Source organism: Canis aureus, chromosome 14, assembly GCF_053574225.1.
Source record: "Canis aureus isolate CA01 chromosome 14, VMU_Caureus_v.1.0, whole genome shotgun sequence".
In the NCBI taxonomy this organism is placed as follows: Eukaryota; Metazoa; Chordata; class Mammalia; order Carnivora; family Canidae; genus Canis; species Canis aureus.
Window position 1 is genome coordinate 37,675,864 of NC_135624.1, and position 16,844 is coordinate 37,692,707.

General features: G+C 55.7%; 1 protein-coding gene across 1 annotated transcript in view; it reads right to left on the reverse strand.

Annotated features, from left to right (window-relative positions):
- Positions 1-11,391: 11,391 nt before the first annotated feature.
- Positions 11,392-16,844, reverse strand: part of TRAPPC9 (trafficking protein particle complex subunit 9) — a 547,275-nt gene continuing 541,822 nt past the window's right edge. Inside the window, exons 22-23 of the mRNA XM_077847376.1 lie at positions 12,707-12,927; positions 11,392-12,100 (exon numbers count right to left, since the gene is read on the reverse strand). Of these exons, the coding sequence (XP_077703502.1) occupies positions 11,933-12,100; positions 12,707-12,927 (389 nt within the window). The 3' untranslated portion in view covers positions 11,392-11,932. The remainder of the gene's footprint in view (positions 12,101-12,706; positions 12,928-16,844) is intronic.

Here is a 16,844-nt window from a genome sequence, read left to right on the forward strand (position 1 = left end):
ATTGGCTATTACTGGGTCTTGGCATTTCTAAATACATTTTAAAATTGACTTGCTAAGTTTCAACAAAAAAAGTTGTGAAGACTTTTATTGGGGTTGCGTTGGCGCTATCTATAGATCAATTTGGTGAGAATTAATGCCTTTATGAGACAGAGGATTCTACCATTTAGTCAGATTTCCTTTAATACTGCCCGATAAATATTTTTCTCCGTGATGGTCTTACACATCAAAGAAAAAACTTACTCTTAGGTGCCATATTATTTTCCTATCACTCCTGTAGCAAGTTACTGCAAATTTAGTGCTTTAAACAATACAAATTTGCCATCTTATAGTCTGGAAGTCAGAATTCAAAACTGAGTCTCACTGGGCAAAAGGCAAGGTGTTGGAAGGCTGTGTTCTTTGTGAAGGCTCTAGGGTAGACTCTGTTTCCTTGTTTCTAAGATTGAAGCATGTCTTGGCTCATGGCTCCTTCCTCCATCTTCAGAGGCAGGGATATCAGGCTAAATTCTTCCCAACTTGCCATCTCTCGGATTGTCCTTTGTTTCCCTCTCCCCATTAAGGATCCTTGTGAATACATTGAGCCCACCTGTATATTTCAGAATAATCTCCCTATTTTCAAGTCAAGTGATTAGCGGCTTTAATTTTATCTGTGCCCATAACTCTTCTTTGCCACATAACCCAAAGTATTTCACAGGTTCTAGGAATTAGGACACAGACATGTATGGAATGCCATTACTCTGCCTGCCACAGATTCTTTGTATTTTTTTGTACCATAGAAATCAATGGTAAATTTCATCATTTTATTTTCTAGCTGTTGCTGTGGTTCAAAATTGCTGTGGATTTTTCTATGTTGACTTCGTACCCCACAGCTTTGCTAAGAATTTATTAATTTTAATAAATCTGAATATTCTCTAGGATTTTTTGTGTGATTGGTGATATAATGTGCAAATGACAATAGTTTGGTTTCTTCCTTTCTAGTCCTTACGCCTTTTAATTTGTCCTTTGCATTTCTCTGCTGACACGGACCACTTATATGGTGTTGAATAGAAGTGGAAATAATGAGCATCCTTGTTTTGTTTCTGATCATAAAGAGAGTGCTTACAATATTTCAACGTTAGGAATAAGGTTTGCTGTGTGTATAGTTTTTATAGATATCCTTTTATCCAGTTAGATTGCTAAGAGGTTTTTTGGTGGCTTGGTGGGGGTTGAAAATCATGAAAGAATGTTGATTTTTATCAAAGACTTTCCCCACATCTATACGAAGGGTATGATTTTTCTTCTTTTATTTGTTAACGTGGCAAATTCGTTATATTTTTACCAATGTAAAACCAACCTTGCATTCTCTGAATAGATGCAACGTGGTCATGATATGTCATCTTCTTCACATACCACTAATCCACTTGCTAACATTTAGATGTGAAGTTTTGCATCCACGTTGATGCATGATTTAGGCCGAAATTTCCTTTTCTATGCTGTCTTTGTCAGATTTTGGTATCAAGGTTACACAAGCCTCATAAAAGATATGAGTGTTTTTCCTCTTTCTCCACATTCAGAAATATTTTGTGTATCGTTGGAATGTTTTGTTCCTTGAACTAGAATTTACTGGTAAAAACTATCTGGGCCTGGATTTTCATTTGGAAACAGTCTTTTAACCATTAATATGATTTCTTAATGGCTTTAGGATTATTCAGTCTAATTATTATTATCATAAGTTTCCATGTTTATTACATTTCTCTAGAAAATTTATATTTCATTTATGTTTTCAAGTTTATTAGTATGAAATTCTTCATAATTTCCTTTTATAATATCCTCTTATTATTGTCTGCAGTATCTGATGTCCTCTCTTTTTTGTAATGTGATTATTTGTGTCGTTTCTTTTTTATTAATCTAGTCAGAGGTTTCTCAATTTTATTAGCCTTTTCAAGAAACAACCTTTGGCTTTTTGTTATTTGTGTTTCTTCTTTTATTAATTTATGATCTTATCTTTATTATATTCTTCTATCTTCTTTGATCTCTTCTACCATCATTTTCAGCTCCTATGAATGGAGCTTAGTTCATTAACTTTTACGCTTCCCTCTTTTGAATATAAGCATTTAAGTTTATAAAACATCCTTCGTTTATCTGTATTAAACAAGTTTTGGAATATACTTTTATTATTATTCAACTTTAATATTTCTTACATTTCAGTGTAATTTCTTCTTTCAACTCTGAGTGATCTATAAGTGTTTCCTAATTTCCAAATACATGAGACTTTTATAATCAACTTTTTCTGATTGATTTCTAACTTAAGCATTATTGGGTTCAGAGAATGTATGACAACAGTCCTTCAACTATATACTGGGCCATAGGGCAAATATTGACATATGTCCTTGATAAAAATGTCTCTCTGTAGCTGTTGAGTGAGGTATTCTACATAAGTCTATTAAATCAAATTTATTGGTTGAATTTTTCAAATTTTCTGTATTTTTAATACTTTTTGTCTTCTTGATCTTTCACTTAGAGATGTTTGTATACTTCTTGTAGTTCTATCAGATGTGCTTTATGTATTTGAGGCTAGATTATTGGTTGCATATATATTTAGAGTTATTATAGCTTCCTGATGAGTTATCGCTTTTACCATCATGATGTCATTGCTTTTATCTCTAGAAATAATTTATCTTTGGCTTTAGATTTTCTTTTATTGGTATTTTTCTGGTATATCTTTTTCCTTTTGTGTAGTCTTATCTGGGGGTATATCATTACTTTATTTCTATAACTTTTCTTTATAACCATTTCTGTTACTGAACTGCTGTGTGCCTCATTTTTCCCAACTATAATATGAGGATAATACCATTGTTGTGGTTTTATTTGTTCTGCCATTTTCATTTATTTTTGTGGCCCCTTTTCTTTCCCTTTTGCCTCTTTTTGGATAGAATAATTGTGTTTTTAAAATTCCTTTTAGAGTATCCAGTTTAGAAATTGCTCACGGTATTTCTCCTTTTCCTAATGTTTACCCCAGAATTGAAATTTCCATGATTAAAATACCAAAGCTTAAATCTAAGTTAATCAATATTTTTACCCTCATCCTAAATCTTTGAAATTGAAATTAAAGCACCTTAGAACACTTTGATTCTCATCATCCCCTTACCATTTGTGCTATTTTGCTATATATGTTAATTCCACTGTTTTAACTCCATAATCCATAATTATTACACAATAAATGCTTGTTTAGATTACTCATGTATGTGCCACTTTATTGTTCCTTCTTGCATCTTTTTCTTTCTGGTATCCATTTCTTTCTGCTTGGAGTTCATTCTTTAAAATTTCCTTTAATGAGGTTTTGGTGGTGAAAAACCCTATTTTTTTTAATAGGAAATGTTATCTCACCTGTTGAAAAGTACTCATGTTACTTAGCACATTCTCAGATATTATTCCACTGACTTCTGAACTTTGTTTTTGCTGATGAGAAATCAGCTATCAAGCAAATTGCTACTTTTTTTGAAGGTAATTTGTCTTGTCTTTCTAGCTCCTGTTAAATTATCCCTTTGCATCTGGTCTTTGAAATTGTATTATAATGTGCCTATTGTGTACTTTAAATGTTATGCTACTTGGAGTTTGTTGAGCTTCTTAAATATGGGGATTTTTGTCTTTATCATTCTGAGAAGTTCTCAGTCATTATCTCTTTGAATACTGCCTTTTCTCCATTCTCTTTACTCTCTCCTCCAGGAACTCTGATTAGATATATGTGAGAGCTTCTCACTGTCCTCTGTGTTTTCTTAAGTCTCTTTGATGCTTTTTAGTCCTTGTGGGCTGCATTTTTTATAATGTGTTCAGCTCTCTCTTCCATTCACTAGTTCTCCCCTGAGTTGGGTTTAATCTGCTCTTCTATTTTTCAGTTATAGGAGCTTCATTTGATTATTTTATGATGTTCTAGATCTTTGCTCATTTTACTTTTTTTTTTGAGATTTAAAAAAAAATTATTCATTCATGAGAGACAGAGAGAGAGAGAGAGAGAACAGCAGAGGCACAGGCAGAGGCATCAGGCTCCATCCAGGGAGCCTGACATGGGACTCGATCCCAGGTCTCTAGGATCACGCCCTGGGCTGAAGGCGACACTAAACTGCTGAGCCACCCGGGCTGCCCTGAGCCACCCGGGCTGCCTGATCTTTGCTCATTTTAATCTTTTCTCATTTCTCATAACATATTCAGCATACTTATTTTATAGTCTATGTGTGATAAAACCAATATCTAATACCTTTCTTTGAGCTTAAGTTTGCTGATTTTGTTTCTTCTGGCTCTCATGCTTGATCCACTGTTTCCTTTTGGATATGATAACTTTAACAGAGAATTATTCTTTTTCCTTATAGAAACTCGGAAATTTGGGACAACCATGAATTCCTTCAGAGAAGATGTGTTTACTTCTGTAAGATGCCATGTGGTGGCAGGGGGTGCTAGATGTCTAGGACCACGTTCAAACTTATGAATGTGGGGATCCCTGGATGGCTCAGCAGTTTGGTGCTTGCCTTTGGCCCAGGGTGTGCTCCTGGAGACCCAGGATCGAGTCCCGCATCAGGCTCCCTGCGTGGAGCCTGCTTCTCTCTCTCTGCCTGTGTCTCTGCCTCTCTCTCTCTGTGTCTCTCATGAATAAATAAATAAAATCTTTTTAAAAAATCTATAAAAAAAAAGACAACTTATGAATGCCTCGAGGTTTGAGGAAGGTATTTAGGGAGCATGACTTGGGACTGCAGATTCACAGGAGGGCCAATTTGGGTGGGAGTCGGAGGGTGGAAACAGGGGAGTTTTATTTCTACTGAGTAGAGTAGGGGGTATTTTCAGTTTATCTTTTAATAAAGATCTAATCCTTTGGGCTTCCAAATTAATGAGGAGCAGCCTCCTATTAGAGTTCCCACCTGATGAGCTCAGGGATTTGTCTTCCTCCTTTCAATTTTGTAAGGCAGCAAAAACTGATGCTCCCGCTTTGACAAAAACCCTCAAAGTGAAAGCTGGCATCGGTGCATCATTTGCCCCTGGATTTTGCCTACACACAGGTACTGGGCTGAGTATCTCTCACTTCTCTGCCAGCCAAGAGATGCACTCACAAATGTGTTTTTTTTTTTGTATAATTACCAATATTTATCATTGTTTTTAGTAAGAGTCTTAGTCTAGGCTCCTAACCCATCATGTTGACACCCTCTTTTGATCCTTAATCCCTTAAGACACTGTTTAGAAGCCCCAGGAGCCAGGTGCCCACATGCACATCACTCTTTTCTGCTTACTAGGACCAGGCTGGCTCATAAGGCATCATAATGACAGTACTTTCTGGGCTGGCAGGGATGGTCTTTTGAAACCATCCACAAATCCAGCCTTTGCTTGAATGCAGAGAGCTCATTGTGACAAGTTACAGAGCTCAGGCCTTTGTCAGGCAATCCATTTCTCATTTGAGCATGTGTGTTAGAGAGATCTGTCTTATATTATTTCTTGTTACCTAAAAAATTAACCCACATAGTAGACTAATGGGGAACAGAGATGTCAGGTGTCAATCTTCCTAGAATGGTGGAATGGCAGGTATATGGCTGGACATGTACCTTGTAGAACAAAGAAAGGCAATGAGAAGAGAGGAGAAAGAACCCAGGATTTATTGAGGAGTTGCCGTCATGTGTAGGAACACGGAGGATAAGGTGCCCATGAAGTAAGAATGTTTATCTCCATTTATGGAGATGAAAATGAGAGGCTTGAAAGATGAAAAAAGAGATGAGGAAAAGAGATTTAATTTAAGCGACTTGTCTGAGGTCAGAGTTGACAAGAGGCTGAGCCAGGGTTCAGGTCCTCAGGCATCTTCCTAGGGATCTTTGCTCCGCTTGGTGAATTTTGGACGACAGAGCATGATAGCTAGGTGATTGTGGGGCCATGGCAGGCCTGTCCTGCCCAAAGGGAACAAATGTCAGGAGGGCACAACCAACCCGGCTCAGCTGGTGAAATGAAAAGGACACAGCCTTTTCCTGGCACAGCCTCTTCTGGCCCTTGGGAGGGAGGAGGACTCTAGATCCCCCAGCTGTAGGACCGCAGTGTCCAGGAGCCAATGGCACGGGCACCTGGAGGAACCAGGACAGGGAGATGCCAACAAGCAGCACCCCTGCTTTACATGGCTCCCTGGCTCCTGCTGGCCCCACGATGAAGCTCTGATTCTTCCAGTACACGTGGCCTGACTCAGTTCACCCTGACCCGGGGGCGACGGGGGCATTCTGACTGCGGAAAGGGCAGGGGCATGGGAACGCAGGCTTGGCTGGGCCATTTTTTCAGGGTGCCTGGGTTATTTCTAACACCGCTTCCTCCAAAAAGACAACATTGTCCCTCGTCCTTCAAGACTTTATCGCACTTGGTATCTTCTCTGGTAACTCTTGCAAAGTTTTTGTTTGTTTATGGAACTAAAAGTACGGGAAAATTCCAAGAAGGACAATTGCCAATATCTGCACCAGAGTCACACACTGTTCTGCATGAGCTTTCCTAGACTTTAATCTGTCTCTCTCATCTCTGTCTCTCCGTCGTCTCTCCCCATCCAGGTCTCGATCATCTCGCCCCTTTACCCTCCATCATCTCTGTCTCTCCCCCACCCTCCATGTACTTGTAAAGCAAGTGCAATGGGACTGAAGTGCCCCCAACCTGCACCCCATTCTGAAAGCCTCTCTTGGGCCCCAAGGGGGCCACTATTCTAGGGGAGGCAGGTGTCCCTGCCACCTCCTCAAAGGATTTTTCTAGATGACTTTTGATGCATGGAAGCAGTAAAGTTTTTTGTGACTGCAGTGGGGGCAGGGGTGTGTGTTGTGCACCTGAATGGGGCTGGCTGTGTGCACGTGTCACCCACGACAGCCACACTTGGCTGTACACGTACTATCAGCCCGTCTGGCCTCGTGTCCGTAAGTGCCGTTGATTCATCCGGGCGCCGTTAATGGTCATTCGGGTTGCCGTCAATTTTTTGTTGGTCAGAGGCTGCTGCAGGGAGACACGTCTGCCTTCTGTGGTGCTGAGCCAGCGCTTTGTCCTGTTTCCTCTCCCCTGACTCCCAGTCCGCGCCTCTCCGTCTGGGTGGGTGGGGGTCCTTGGGCGGCCATGGCTCAGGATTTTACAGAGAGCAGACCTGCGGCCTGGGGTCTTCTTGTCTTGGGCGCCCTGACGACCCAGGCCCAGCCTTGCGCTCAAACTCCCCCCGTCTGCATCTTGTGGCCTCTTCACGGACTGTGTGTGTGTGCTTTGCTCAACGTGTTTTGCATGATGGAACTTGGGGTCCCAGGTGGGACCTCAGTGACCCCGTGGACAACACAGAGCACCCGGGAGATCCTTGAAAGAGCCCCATGTCTCCTGTTCCTGTGGGTGACGGATTTGGAGGCTGCCATGGGGTAGGTCCCATTGTTCAGAGCAGGACACTGAGGCCAAGGGAGGCAAAGAGGCGTCACCAAGGCCACACATCTCACAGGTGGCAGGGCCACGACAGCCGGGGAATGGCTATGCTCATTCTTTCACCCGCAAGTGTTTGCTGGGCACCCAGACATGCCCGCACCGTTCCAGGCCCCTTAGCTACATAACCCTCAACCCCCGCTGAGGGGCATCATCATCTCCAACCTACGGACGAGAGATCAAGGAGCAGAGAGGTGGAGGCGCCCGCCGGTGGTCGCACAGCAAGGCGGAGCTGGGGCTCTGTTTGAGCTGCAGACGGCATGGCCTCAGGGCTCTGCCCCCAGGCTGGGGACGGCTTGCAGCCGATTCCCACCCGGGGCCCTCCACCTGCCGGCGCCTTCCCAGGGGCTCACGTTTTGGCAGAGGACAGAGCACACCATGCACGGGCGAGCAGAGATCGTTCCAGGTTGGGCCACGTCCTCCAGGGAGAGCCGGGTGGTCAGGACAGGCCCCCCGCGGGAGGCGACGTGGAGCTGAGGTGGGGACGCGAGAGGCCACGTGAGGCCTGTGGGCAGAGCGCCCAACGCGCGGAGGGAGCAGCTGAGGCCCCAGGCACACAGGCTTGGCGACGGAGAAGAAAAGGCCGGGACGCCGTGTGCCTCGCGGGGCGGGGTGCAGGGACAGGAGGAGAAGCGGGCAGTGGCCAACACCCCCGTCCCCCGCCCCCCCAGGTCCCCGGGCCCCAGCCATAACCACCCCTGGGCACAGCCCCTCTTCTTCCCCTCTTCAGCCACCTGCTTCAGAGCCCTTGTCTCCCGGCCTGGCCTCTCCTGGGTCCAGGGGCTCGTCGTGGGGGGCGCTCCACCTGCCCCAGAGCCCCCACGTGCCTCCTGGGGCCTCCCTGCCCTCCCCGGGCCCTGGGGCCGTGCACTCCCCCCAACTAACTGCCCATATGCCTTGCCCTCCGGTCTGTGCCAGGCCTCCTGGCACATGCTTGTTCTCCCACTTGAAAGCCCTTCCTCCATCCTCCCCCTGGTGAACTGCAGCAAGGCCAAGGCCAATGTCCCCCGTCTGAGCCCAAACAGAGCCCAGCCCCCACCCACCACGTCCCCACAAGGTCACCCATCACCTTTTCACAGGCCCCGTCCTCAGGGGCTGGGGGGAGTGGTGTGCTCTCCATGCTCCAGGGGTTCAGGAGGCTGCTGTCCTGCCTCCAGGTCTTTGCTTAGCACACATCCCCCTTCCCCGCAGTCCTAGAGATCCCTTCCTCCTCCTCCCCCGGGAAGCCTTCCTTGATCCTCCTGCCCCCACACCCACCAACTCGCCCTCTAGTTTCCCCACCGTCGCTGTGACTGCGGGCTCTGGGCCTGGCTCCTGCTAATGGCCCCCGTGCACCTGCCCACGGGCCCAGCGAGTGGCAGCGCCCCCTTCCCAGAGGGCCAGCTGGGGCAGGTGCCGCTCTGTTTGCAGCTCGGCACTCGGTTTAATCCGGGTAAGCCCGGTTGGGTCCTGGGCTCCCTCCTCAGGCTGGGCCAGAGGAAAACCAGACCCTTCCGCTGTCCTGCTTTACTTACTGTTTGCCCCGCGCTGGGCTAGCGGCCCCCCGAGCTCGGCCGCGCCGCTGGGGAACTGCTGCGCTTCCCTCCGAAGGCATCTCCGTCTCTGGACACGAGCAGAGGAAGGACAGCCTCACACGGGCCCTGCGTGGGGCCCTCACGGTCCGGGCGACTCACCTGGGACAGGTGTGCAGCATGGACACCGCAAATGGGACCTCCTGCTGCCCGGGGCCACAAGGAACACTCCCAGACCCCGGCCAAGGGGCCAACTGGCCATGTAGTGAGCACATGCAGGGCACACAGGATCCGCTCATCTAATCCTAACAGCCGGTGCCCCAGGGGATGAGCCGAGCCAGATCAACCCCGGACAAGGCCTCCTGCGGGCTTGCCCACCTCACCTCCCCGGACGGTGCGTCTGGGATGGGGGACGGTCAGACTCAGCCCCGTCCTGGGGGAGCCACGGACAGCTGGGCACGGCCTTGGAAGCCATTTCTTGCGCCTGAGTGAAGGGTTTCAGCCTTCCCTGCTGCAGCCCCTGCCACGGGGGACCTCCTGGGCAGCAGCGCACCGCGCACCCCCACGGCCCCCACTGCCCCGCGGGAGGCCACAGACAGGGCCAGAGGCCGCCTCCCTTCCCGGCTCAGTGAGGGAACCTGTCCTCTACTCACAACGCCTTCGGCCGCCCAGTGTGGGGTTCCCACCCCAGCCGATCCCACACTTTGCCCCTGGCGGGGCGCCCTGCAGATCCGCTCAGCTCTGACACGAACTGCTGGGGAGCTGGGTGAGGGGCTCAGTCCCACCCCCCGCTACAGAGACGCTTCACAAGTCCTGGGCACCCCTACGTCTAACCAACCAGCTACACGTTGGGGTTCCCTGACCCCCTCCTCAGGTTTGAGAATTTGCTAGGACAGCTCACGGAACTCAGGAAAGTGCCACTTGGGTTTACCAGCCTGGTATCGAGACTGTTACAAGGGATACAGGCGAATGAAGAGGCGCAGGCGGCAGGTCTGGAGGGTCTGTCCCCTGGAGCCGGGGTGGCCGCCCCGCAGCACGTGGACGGTGCACCCACCAGGAAGCTCTCCGCACCCCACGGCTTAGGGAATTTGGCGGAGGCTCGTGGCCACAGCTATCATTCACTCACCTCCAGCTCCTTTCCCCCCTGAGGACGGGGTGGGGCTGAGCATTCCAAGCCTCTCATCATTCTGGGTCTTTCTCTCATTAGAACAAAAGACACTCCTATCAGCCGGCTGGCCGGAAATCCCAAGGGATGTAGGAGCTCCCTGTCAGGAAGTGGGGGCAGAGACCCAGTATCTATTCTCATTACACGACACCCAGCCTGTCTCAGAAAAGGGCCTTGGGCAAGCCTCCACTCCCTACGCCGCCCACAAGATCCCTTAGAAACTTCTAGCTGGTAGCTGCTCGGCCTCTCAGGAAGCGTGGGGTGCAGGTCTGCTGGCGCCCTGGCCGGCTGGCGGCAGGAACGAGCTCCCGGGGGTTGGGGCGCCCGCAGGCCAGCTCTCGCTCCAGGCCGGGGGGACCCCAGGCAGCGGTCCTCACGCCAACGCTCCCTCCCGTGCTCCTTCCCTTCCCTCTGACTCCTCACGCCCCCACGGGGCCCCCTCCTCCTCCGGGACCTGCTGGTGGCCTTGGTTCCTGTCTCTGGGTTTGCTGGGGGCACTCACACCAAGACCCTTCCTGGCTTGGCCTCTGCTGAGAGGCTCCGTCCATCTCCCGCTGGGAGGGGGGGCTGCTCAGGGCAGCTGTGAAGGAGCTTGGGGCGCGGGGCCACCACAGCCCCCGGGAAGCTCTGTGCACTTTGCATAAGGTGCCCCCGCCCCAGCATCACAGCCCTGCAGGGTGAGGGCAGGGCACCCTCCTCTGAAGTCGCAGCCTGGCGACTGTCCCTATGGGCTGCCCAGGTAGCCCCGTGGAAACGGGGAGGTGCCAGTGTCCTGCCCAAGGAGTGATGTGGGCCACATGGACTGACGGAGGCTGTGGGGGCAGAGGGGAGGCGCCAGGGGACTGCCGGCGAGGAGGGGAGGGGAGGACCGAGGGGAGAGCCCGCCTTCGCAGCCCCACAGGGGCTGTCGCATCAGGCCAGGGACGCCCCACCTGTGCCCGCTGTCACTCCCGGACATCTTCCCGAGCGTTTGAGTGCATGGAAGAGAGAAGCAGATGTCACGTGACCTCACGAGAGAGAGCAAGGGGCCCAGATGGCCCAAGCCGTCGTGAGGGGGCTGAGGAGCGGGGCTCGGGCCAGGGTTCTGAGGGGCCAGGGAGCCAGGCCTGAAGAGCAGCACGTGCACAGGAGGGGATGGGGGGGGCACAGGCCATGTGTGTCGGGGGGGGGGGTCTGTGCACTGTCTCGAGTGTGCGGGAACCCCTACCTGAGCTGGGGCTGATGGGTGGGGCGGCCCCCGACCGCACCGGGCAAGCAGACGCGCAGACACACAGACGCAGGCGGCCCCACAGGGAAGCAAGGCAGGCCCTTTATTGGAGAGCTTGTCACAGACACGCGGACACACGCAGGCCAGGGCACCCCAAGCCCAGCCTGGAGGCAGCCCCAGGCCCGGAACAGCCGGCAGAGCCTGGGGGTCTGCCTGCGGGGGGCAGAGGGACCTGCTTGGCACCGACCCCCTCAGCGCCACCTCTCCTGCCTGGGCCTTGGGAGAAGAGGGGCTCTGGGGGTTGCCAGTGGCCGAGGGGCGGCTCCCTCGCACGCGACTTGTCTTCCTCCCGTGGGCCGTGATCCCCAGGCCACAGGACAGGGGGCAGGGCCGGGTGGGGGCCCTCGGGGTTTGGTCAGTGCCAGGCTCCCGCAGGGGCCCTGAGGGCCAGTTCAGGAAGGGGTGAGGCTGCTGTGTCTGGGTGCTGCTGGGAGGAGGGACGGGGAGGGTAGGGACTGAGGGCTGGGGCCGGGGGCAGGGGGTGGGGGCCAGGCCAGGCCCCCCATGGCTGCCGGGTCACCTGCACCCACAGGAGTGCGGACCCGGACGTGGGCAGGGGGCTCAGGCCGGCGCCTCCAGGGCGCGCACGTGCACGCTGGGCAAGCAGAACCAGGAGGGCGGCAGGTCCTTGCTCGCGCTGTCCTGGTGGAACCGGATGTGGAGGAAGAAGTCGCCGGTGTAGAGGAAGAGGAGGGCTCCCAGGCAGGCCGACTGGCCGGCGGGCTGCACCTGTGGGGAACAGGGGCGACGTCAGCCCAGCACAGCAGCGACTCCCAGGGCCTCCGGGAGACCCTGACCTGCCTGGACGGTGGGCGTGGGGGCCCCTCCAGGGCTTCCCTGCTGTGCTTCCCCAGGCAAGCGGCTGTCCCTCTCTGAGACCGCGTCTGGCTTTGGAAGGAGCACGGCACCTCCCACCCCGGGCCATCTGGGGGGGTTCAGGCCGGGTGAGGAGTGGCTGGGTGACAGGGGCGTGAGGAGCGTGCTGTGGACGTCACCGGTCCCTCTGGGCCACGTGCAGCCACCGCGGGGCAGGGAGCACTGTGGGAACGGAGGCCGCTGACGGCAGCACAGGGCAGCAGGCCTGACACCGTCCTAGGCGCCCTGCACCCGCCCCGTCTCCTTCCAAGCTGCGAGGCGGGGTCCAGCCACCCTGGTTCACAGCCAGGACTCGGGGCGCAGAGGAGCGAGCCGCGTGCGGTCCACGGGGAGGCGGGCAGGAGGGTCCGTGCAGGGGCCCGTGCTGGCCCACCGCTGAGCCCACCGCCCGGGCGAGGGCTGGGGGCAGCGGCACCGTGGCCCCGGGGGCTGCTCTGGGGCTCGCAGACCGCCACGTACCGCATCAAGGTAGAACGTGCTGGAGCCCACGAAGGAGACAGCGTCGTGCAGGTCGTAGTTGTGCACGCCGTTCTGGTGGTCCTGGAAGGGGGCCACGGTGAGGGCGAAGGGGCCCACGCTGCGCGGGCTCCGGTTGGTCAGCCGCACCTCCAGACGCACGGGGTCGCCCACCCGGCAGGCCGCGGCCTCACAGTCGCATGGCTGTCCGTCCACCAGCACATCTGCAAGGGACACAGGACACAAAGCTGTCGAGGGCGCTGCCCCGCGGCCTCGCTCACCAGCCTGCCATTCCCTCCCTCCCTCGCTCCTTCCCACACCGAGGCAGCCGCCCCTCCGTGCAGGCTGGGTGCTGTGGCCCAGTCCCTGCTGAGCGGATGTGAGGGAGCCAGAGCTGTAACCAGGGGTCTGCTGGAGGGGCCCGGGCTCACCCGGGGTCTCCCAGATGCTCCTGCCTGAGAGGGCTGAGCTGTGGCCCGGCCAGGGGCTCCCGCAGGAGGAGAGCAAAGCCAGGAGACACGGGGGGTGGGGGCGGGGGGGCAAGAATGCGGCAGGGGCCGTCCGTGCAGCGCCGAGGACCTGGCCGGGCCTCTGCCACACGCACTCCTGTGGATTCCCCCAGGGAGGGCTGGGCCATCCTGGAGCACCCCAGAGGAGAGGCCTGAGCCTGAGGACCAGAGTGGGGGCTGGGGGGCAGAGGGACGGGGCGGGGGGCCAGGAGCTGGGAAGGGCCGCACCAGGACGTCCCAGCAGGATGGCGGAAGGGGTGGGCGGGGGCCCTGCTTGGAGGCACGTCCTCGGGACAGACTGACGGCAGGACACAGTCTTTGGGGAGAGGCTACATGACGACAGAGGCAGACATGGGAGACCAGAGCCTGAGGCGCTGGAAGAGCAGGAAGGAGCCTCCCCTGGAGCCTCCGGGGGGAGCACAGCCCTGCCGACCCCTTGGAGCTGATCCTCCAGCCTCCAGAACCGCGGGGGCGCAAACCCTGCTGTGTGAAGCTCACAGTCCCTGGTGGTTTCTCCCGGCGGCCCGGGACACCGACACGGCCAGGGAGAGGTCACTGGCTCGCTGCCCTGGCCACGGAGCCCAGGGAGGGGGGCCCAAGGCCGCAGTGGGCTTTGCGTCCCCCAGTGCCAGCTGTGCAGCGGCCCGGGGGCCAACCCTGCACCCCACCAGCCTGCCTCCACTGACCTCTACTCGTTCTGTCCACGGGCTCAGGGAACAGTGACGTGACAGTGACACTCCCGTGTGCACGTCCTCACGTGTGAGCACTGCCTGGAGCTGCAGAAGTGCTCCTGCCCAGACGATTCGTCATCACGTGCCAGCTGAGTGTGACCCCGTCATTACCATGACCCATGGCACGGGGCGGGGGGAGGCCGACTGGGGACACTTCCCTACTTGCTGCTGCGGCTTCTGACACTAGGTTACTGCCGGGGAGACGGCCCTGGGGGCCGCTGGGGGCCTGGAGCCCCTGCGAGGAGGCCAAGTCCTCACTCGGGGTCCTGGAGGCACAGGTGTGGAGGGAAGTTGGGGGTGGCCTGCCTTTGGGGGGGCAAGGAAAACCCTCCCCTCGGGGCAGGTGCTGTCCTCAGGGAGGGCTCGATCTCTTCAGCTGGCCTTGCACAACTGGAGCGAGTGTGTGTGTCAGTGTGCAAGCACATGTATGAGACGCATGAGTGTGTAGGAGTCTGAGAGTGTGAGCACGTGCAGGACATAGAATGTGTGTGGCTGCCTGAGAAACAGTGTCAGGATGTGTGAGAGAATGAATGAGTGTGAACGTGCATGAGTGGGTGAGTGAGCACACGTGAGTGAACATGCGAGGGTGCGTATGAGTGTGTGTGAAGGTAACGTGCATGTGTGAGCACGTGTGTGCACATGTGAGCGGGGAGTGCACGTGAGTACATGTGAGCGTGGCAGCGGGAGTGTGCGCGAGTGTGGACGGAGTGGGCGGCGGCGGGGTGGGGGCGGCACAGGATCGCGGGGCCAGGCCCACCCGCCCGTGTCCCACCGAGGCCATTCCTCCGGGAAAGCCTGACATCAAGTCTCCTCCCCGTGTTTGGTTTCTTTAAAATTATGAGGTTTTGTAACTCGCTGCAGAACATTTAGGAAAAACACAGAAATAAACCTAACTTTCAAGGAGCCCCCCAGAACCGCGGCCCCTCCCTGTCACCACCAGCCCCGAGGTGACGACCTCCTTCGCGCCCCTCCCGGGTCTCCGCCGCCCGCGTGTCTGTGAGCAGGCTTCCGGGGGCTGCGGGAGACCCCACCAGAGGAATAAGCTGCAATTCACCCCCCAAGCCCACTTGGGTCGAGTCCGCTTTTTCAGGATGGAAATCTCCCCGACGGGCGCGTTTCCTGCTGAGCTCTGCCTCGGTTCCCGCCGCCTGTCCCTAGGACCCCGTGTCGGGACCGGGGCGACGGCGCAGAGGTCGCGGCGCTCCTAGGAGGGTCCGACAGCAGGACAGCGGGGCCCCCCGAGAGGCTCCGGCCCCGCTCCACCCCCGAGCTCCCGCCTCGGGGCCATCGCTGTCTGCCACTCACGCGCCCCAACATCCAGCCCGTGCCCCGGGCCCCGCTAGCACCTGCGGCCAAGCGCAGGAGTGCCCGGTCTGAGCCCCGCCCGACCCGGAGACAGGCCAGGGCGGGTGCGCGGGGGGGTGCCCCTGCCCACCCCGGGGGGGGGGGGGGGGGCTCAGCGCGCAGCCGGGCCTGGGTAACGGCGGCTGAAGAGCGGAGGCGGCGGGCTCAGTCGAACCCTCTTGAATCACGGGGACCGTGGAGGGAGCAGGTGTCCGGGCGCCTCGGCTGCTGGTTCCATTAAGGGAAAGATACGATTATGTGCAAATCAGTGACGGGTGGCTGCCTCCTCACACCTCGGCTCCGTTCTCCCCGCGGAGGACTGTGCGGGTCGCTCGCCTGCTAGGGCGGCTGAGGACTGGCCTCTGGCTCCCCCGCGGCGCGGCCCCCAGCCCTGCGGGCTCCCCCCCCCCCCCCCCCCGGGCAGGGGGAGGGGAGACTACGCTGCACGCGGCCGCGGCGGCCGGTGGCAATCCTCCCCTGGTACTTTCTAGAAGGAGCAGGAATCTGGGGCCTTGAGGTCAGGCCAGGCAGCAGGGGTGGTGCACGGGCCCCTGGCTAAGCAGGAGGCGGAGCTGGGGTGTCGACTGTGCCTCGACCCTTCATCTCCGGGACGCCTTTGCCAACCCGCCTCCTGCACCTCATCTGCAAAACTGGGATAATGACCCCGGGGTAGGCGAGAGGACCCGAGAGAGGACCTCCCCTGCTCTGGTCCGAGCTGAGCGCTCCTCCCGGGCCCTGGATCGCTGGCTCTCGCTCGTAGCTGTGCCGGCTGCCCCCCTCCCCGGGGAAGGGGTGCGGCCCTCTGGGAGGCCGGACCCCACCTGCCCTGCTCCCTGCTGCGTCCTCACTCGGTGCTACCTGGCCCAGCTTATCCTGGCCTCAGTGCTGGAAGTCCTGCCTCCAGGAAAGCCTTGGTGCCAGGCAAACGGGACGGCTAGGCGTGCCACCCCGGGATCTGCGGCCGTAATGACTGCCCACCGAACTGGAGGATTTCTGTGCTAGGAAAGCGGCTATTTCCTTCCTTTCTGTAGTCCAGCATCTCAGACCCAGGTCCAGGGGCCCCAGGACTCCCCGGGTCACTCCCCAGGTCCCTGGGAGGACACAGCAGGGCAGAGCAGAGGTCCATGGTTCCCTAGAGAACAATGGGCTTCTAGAATCAAGAAGGATGTCGTGGCTGGTCTGTCCTGGGACCCATAGGGTGCTGCTTCAGAAATCTGGGGGAAACGTGCCTCAGGACGCTGGGGATGCGGGGATGCTGGGGATGTGGGGATGCTGGGGGTGCCGGAGACGCAGGGATGCAGGGATGCTGGGGATGTAGGGATGCCAGTGATGCCAGAGATGCAGGGATGCCGGGGATGTGGGCCGTGCTCAGGTGGGGCTTGGCACCCCCCAGCACTGTGGCCCAGTGCACCCCCGGCTGAACCTAACTGGCCCCTCTGGCTCTGAAGCGGACCAGCTGTCCCATCCTGGGAGGAGGGCCCCACTGAGCAAGGCTGGGACGGGCAGCTGGGACCAGAGTGGAGGTCTGAGGGGGCCACCAGGGGTGACAGGACTCGC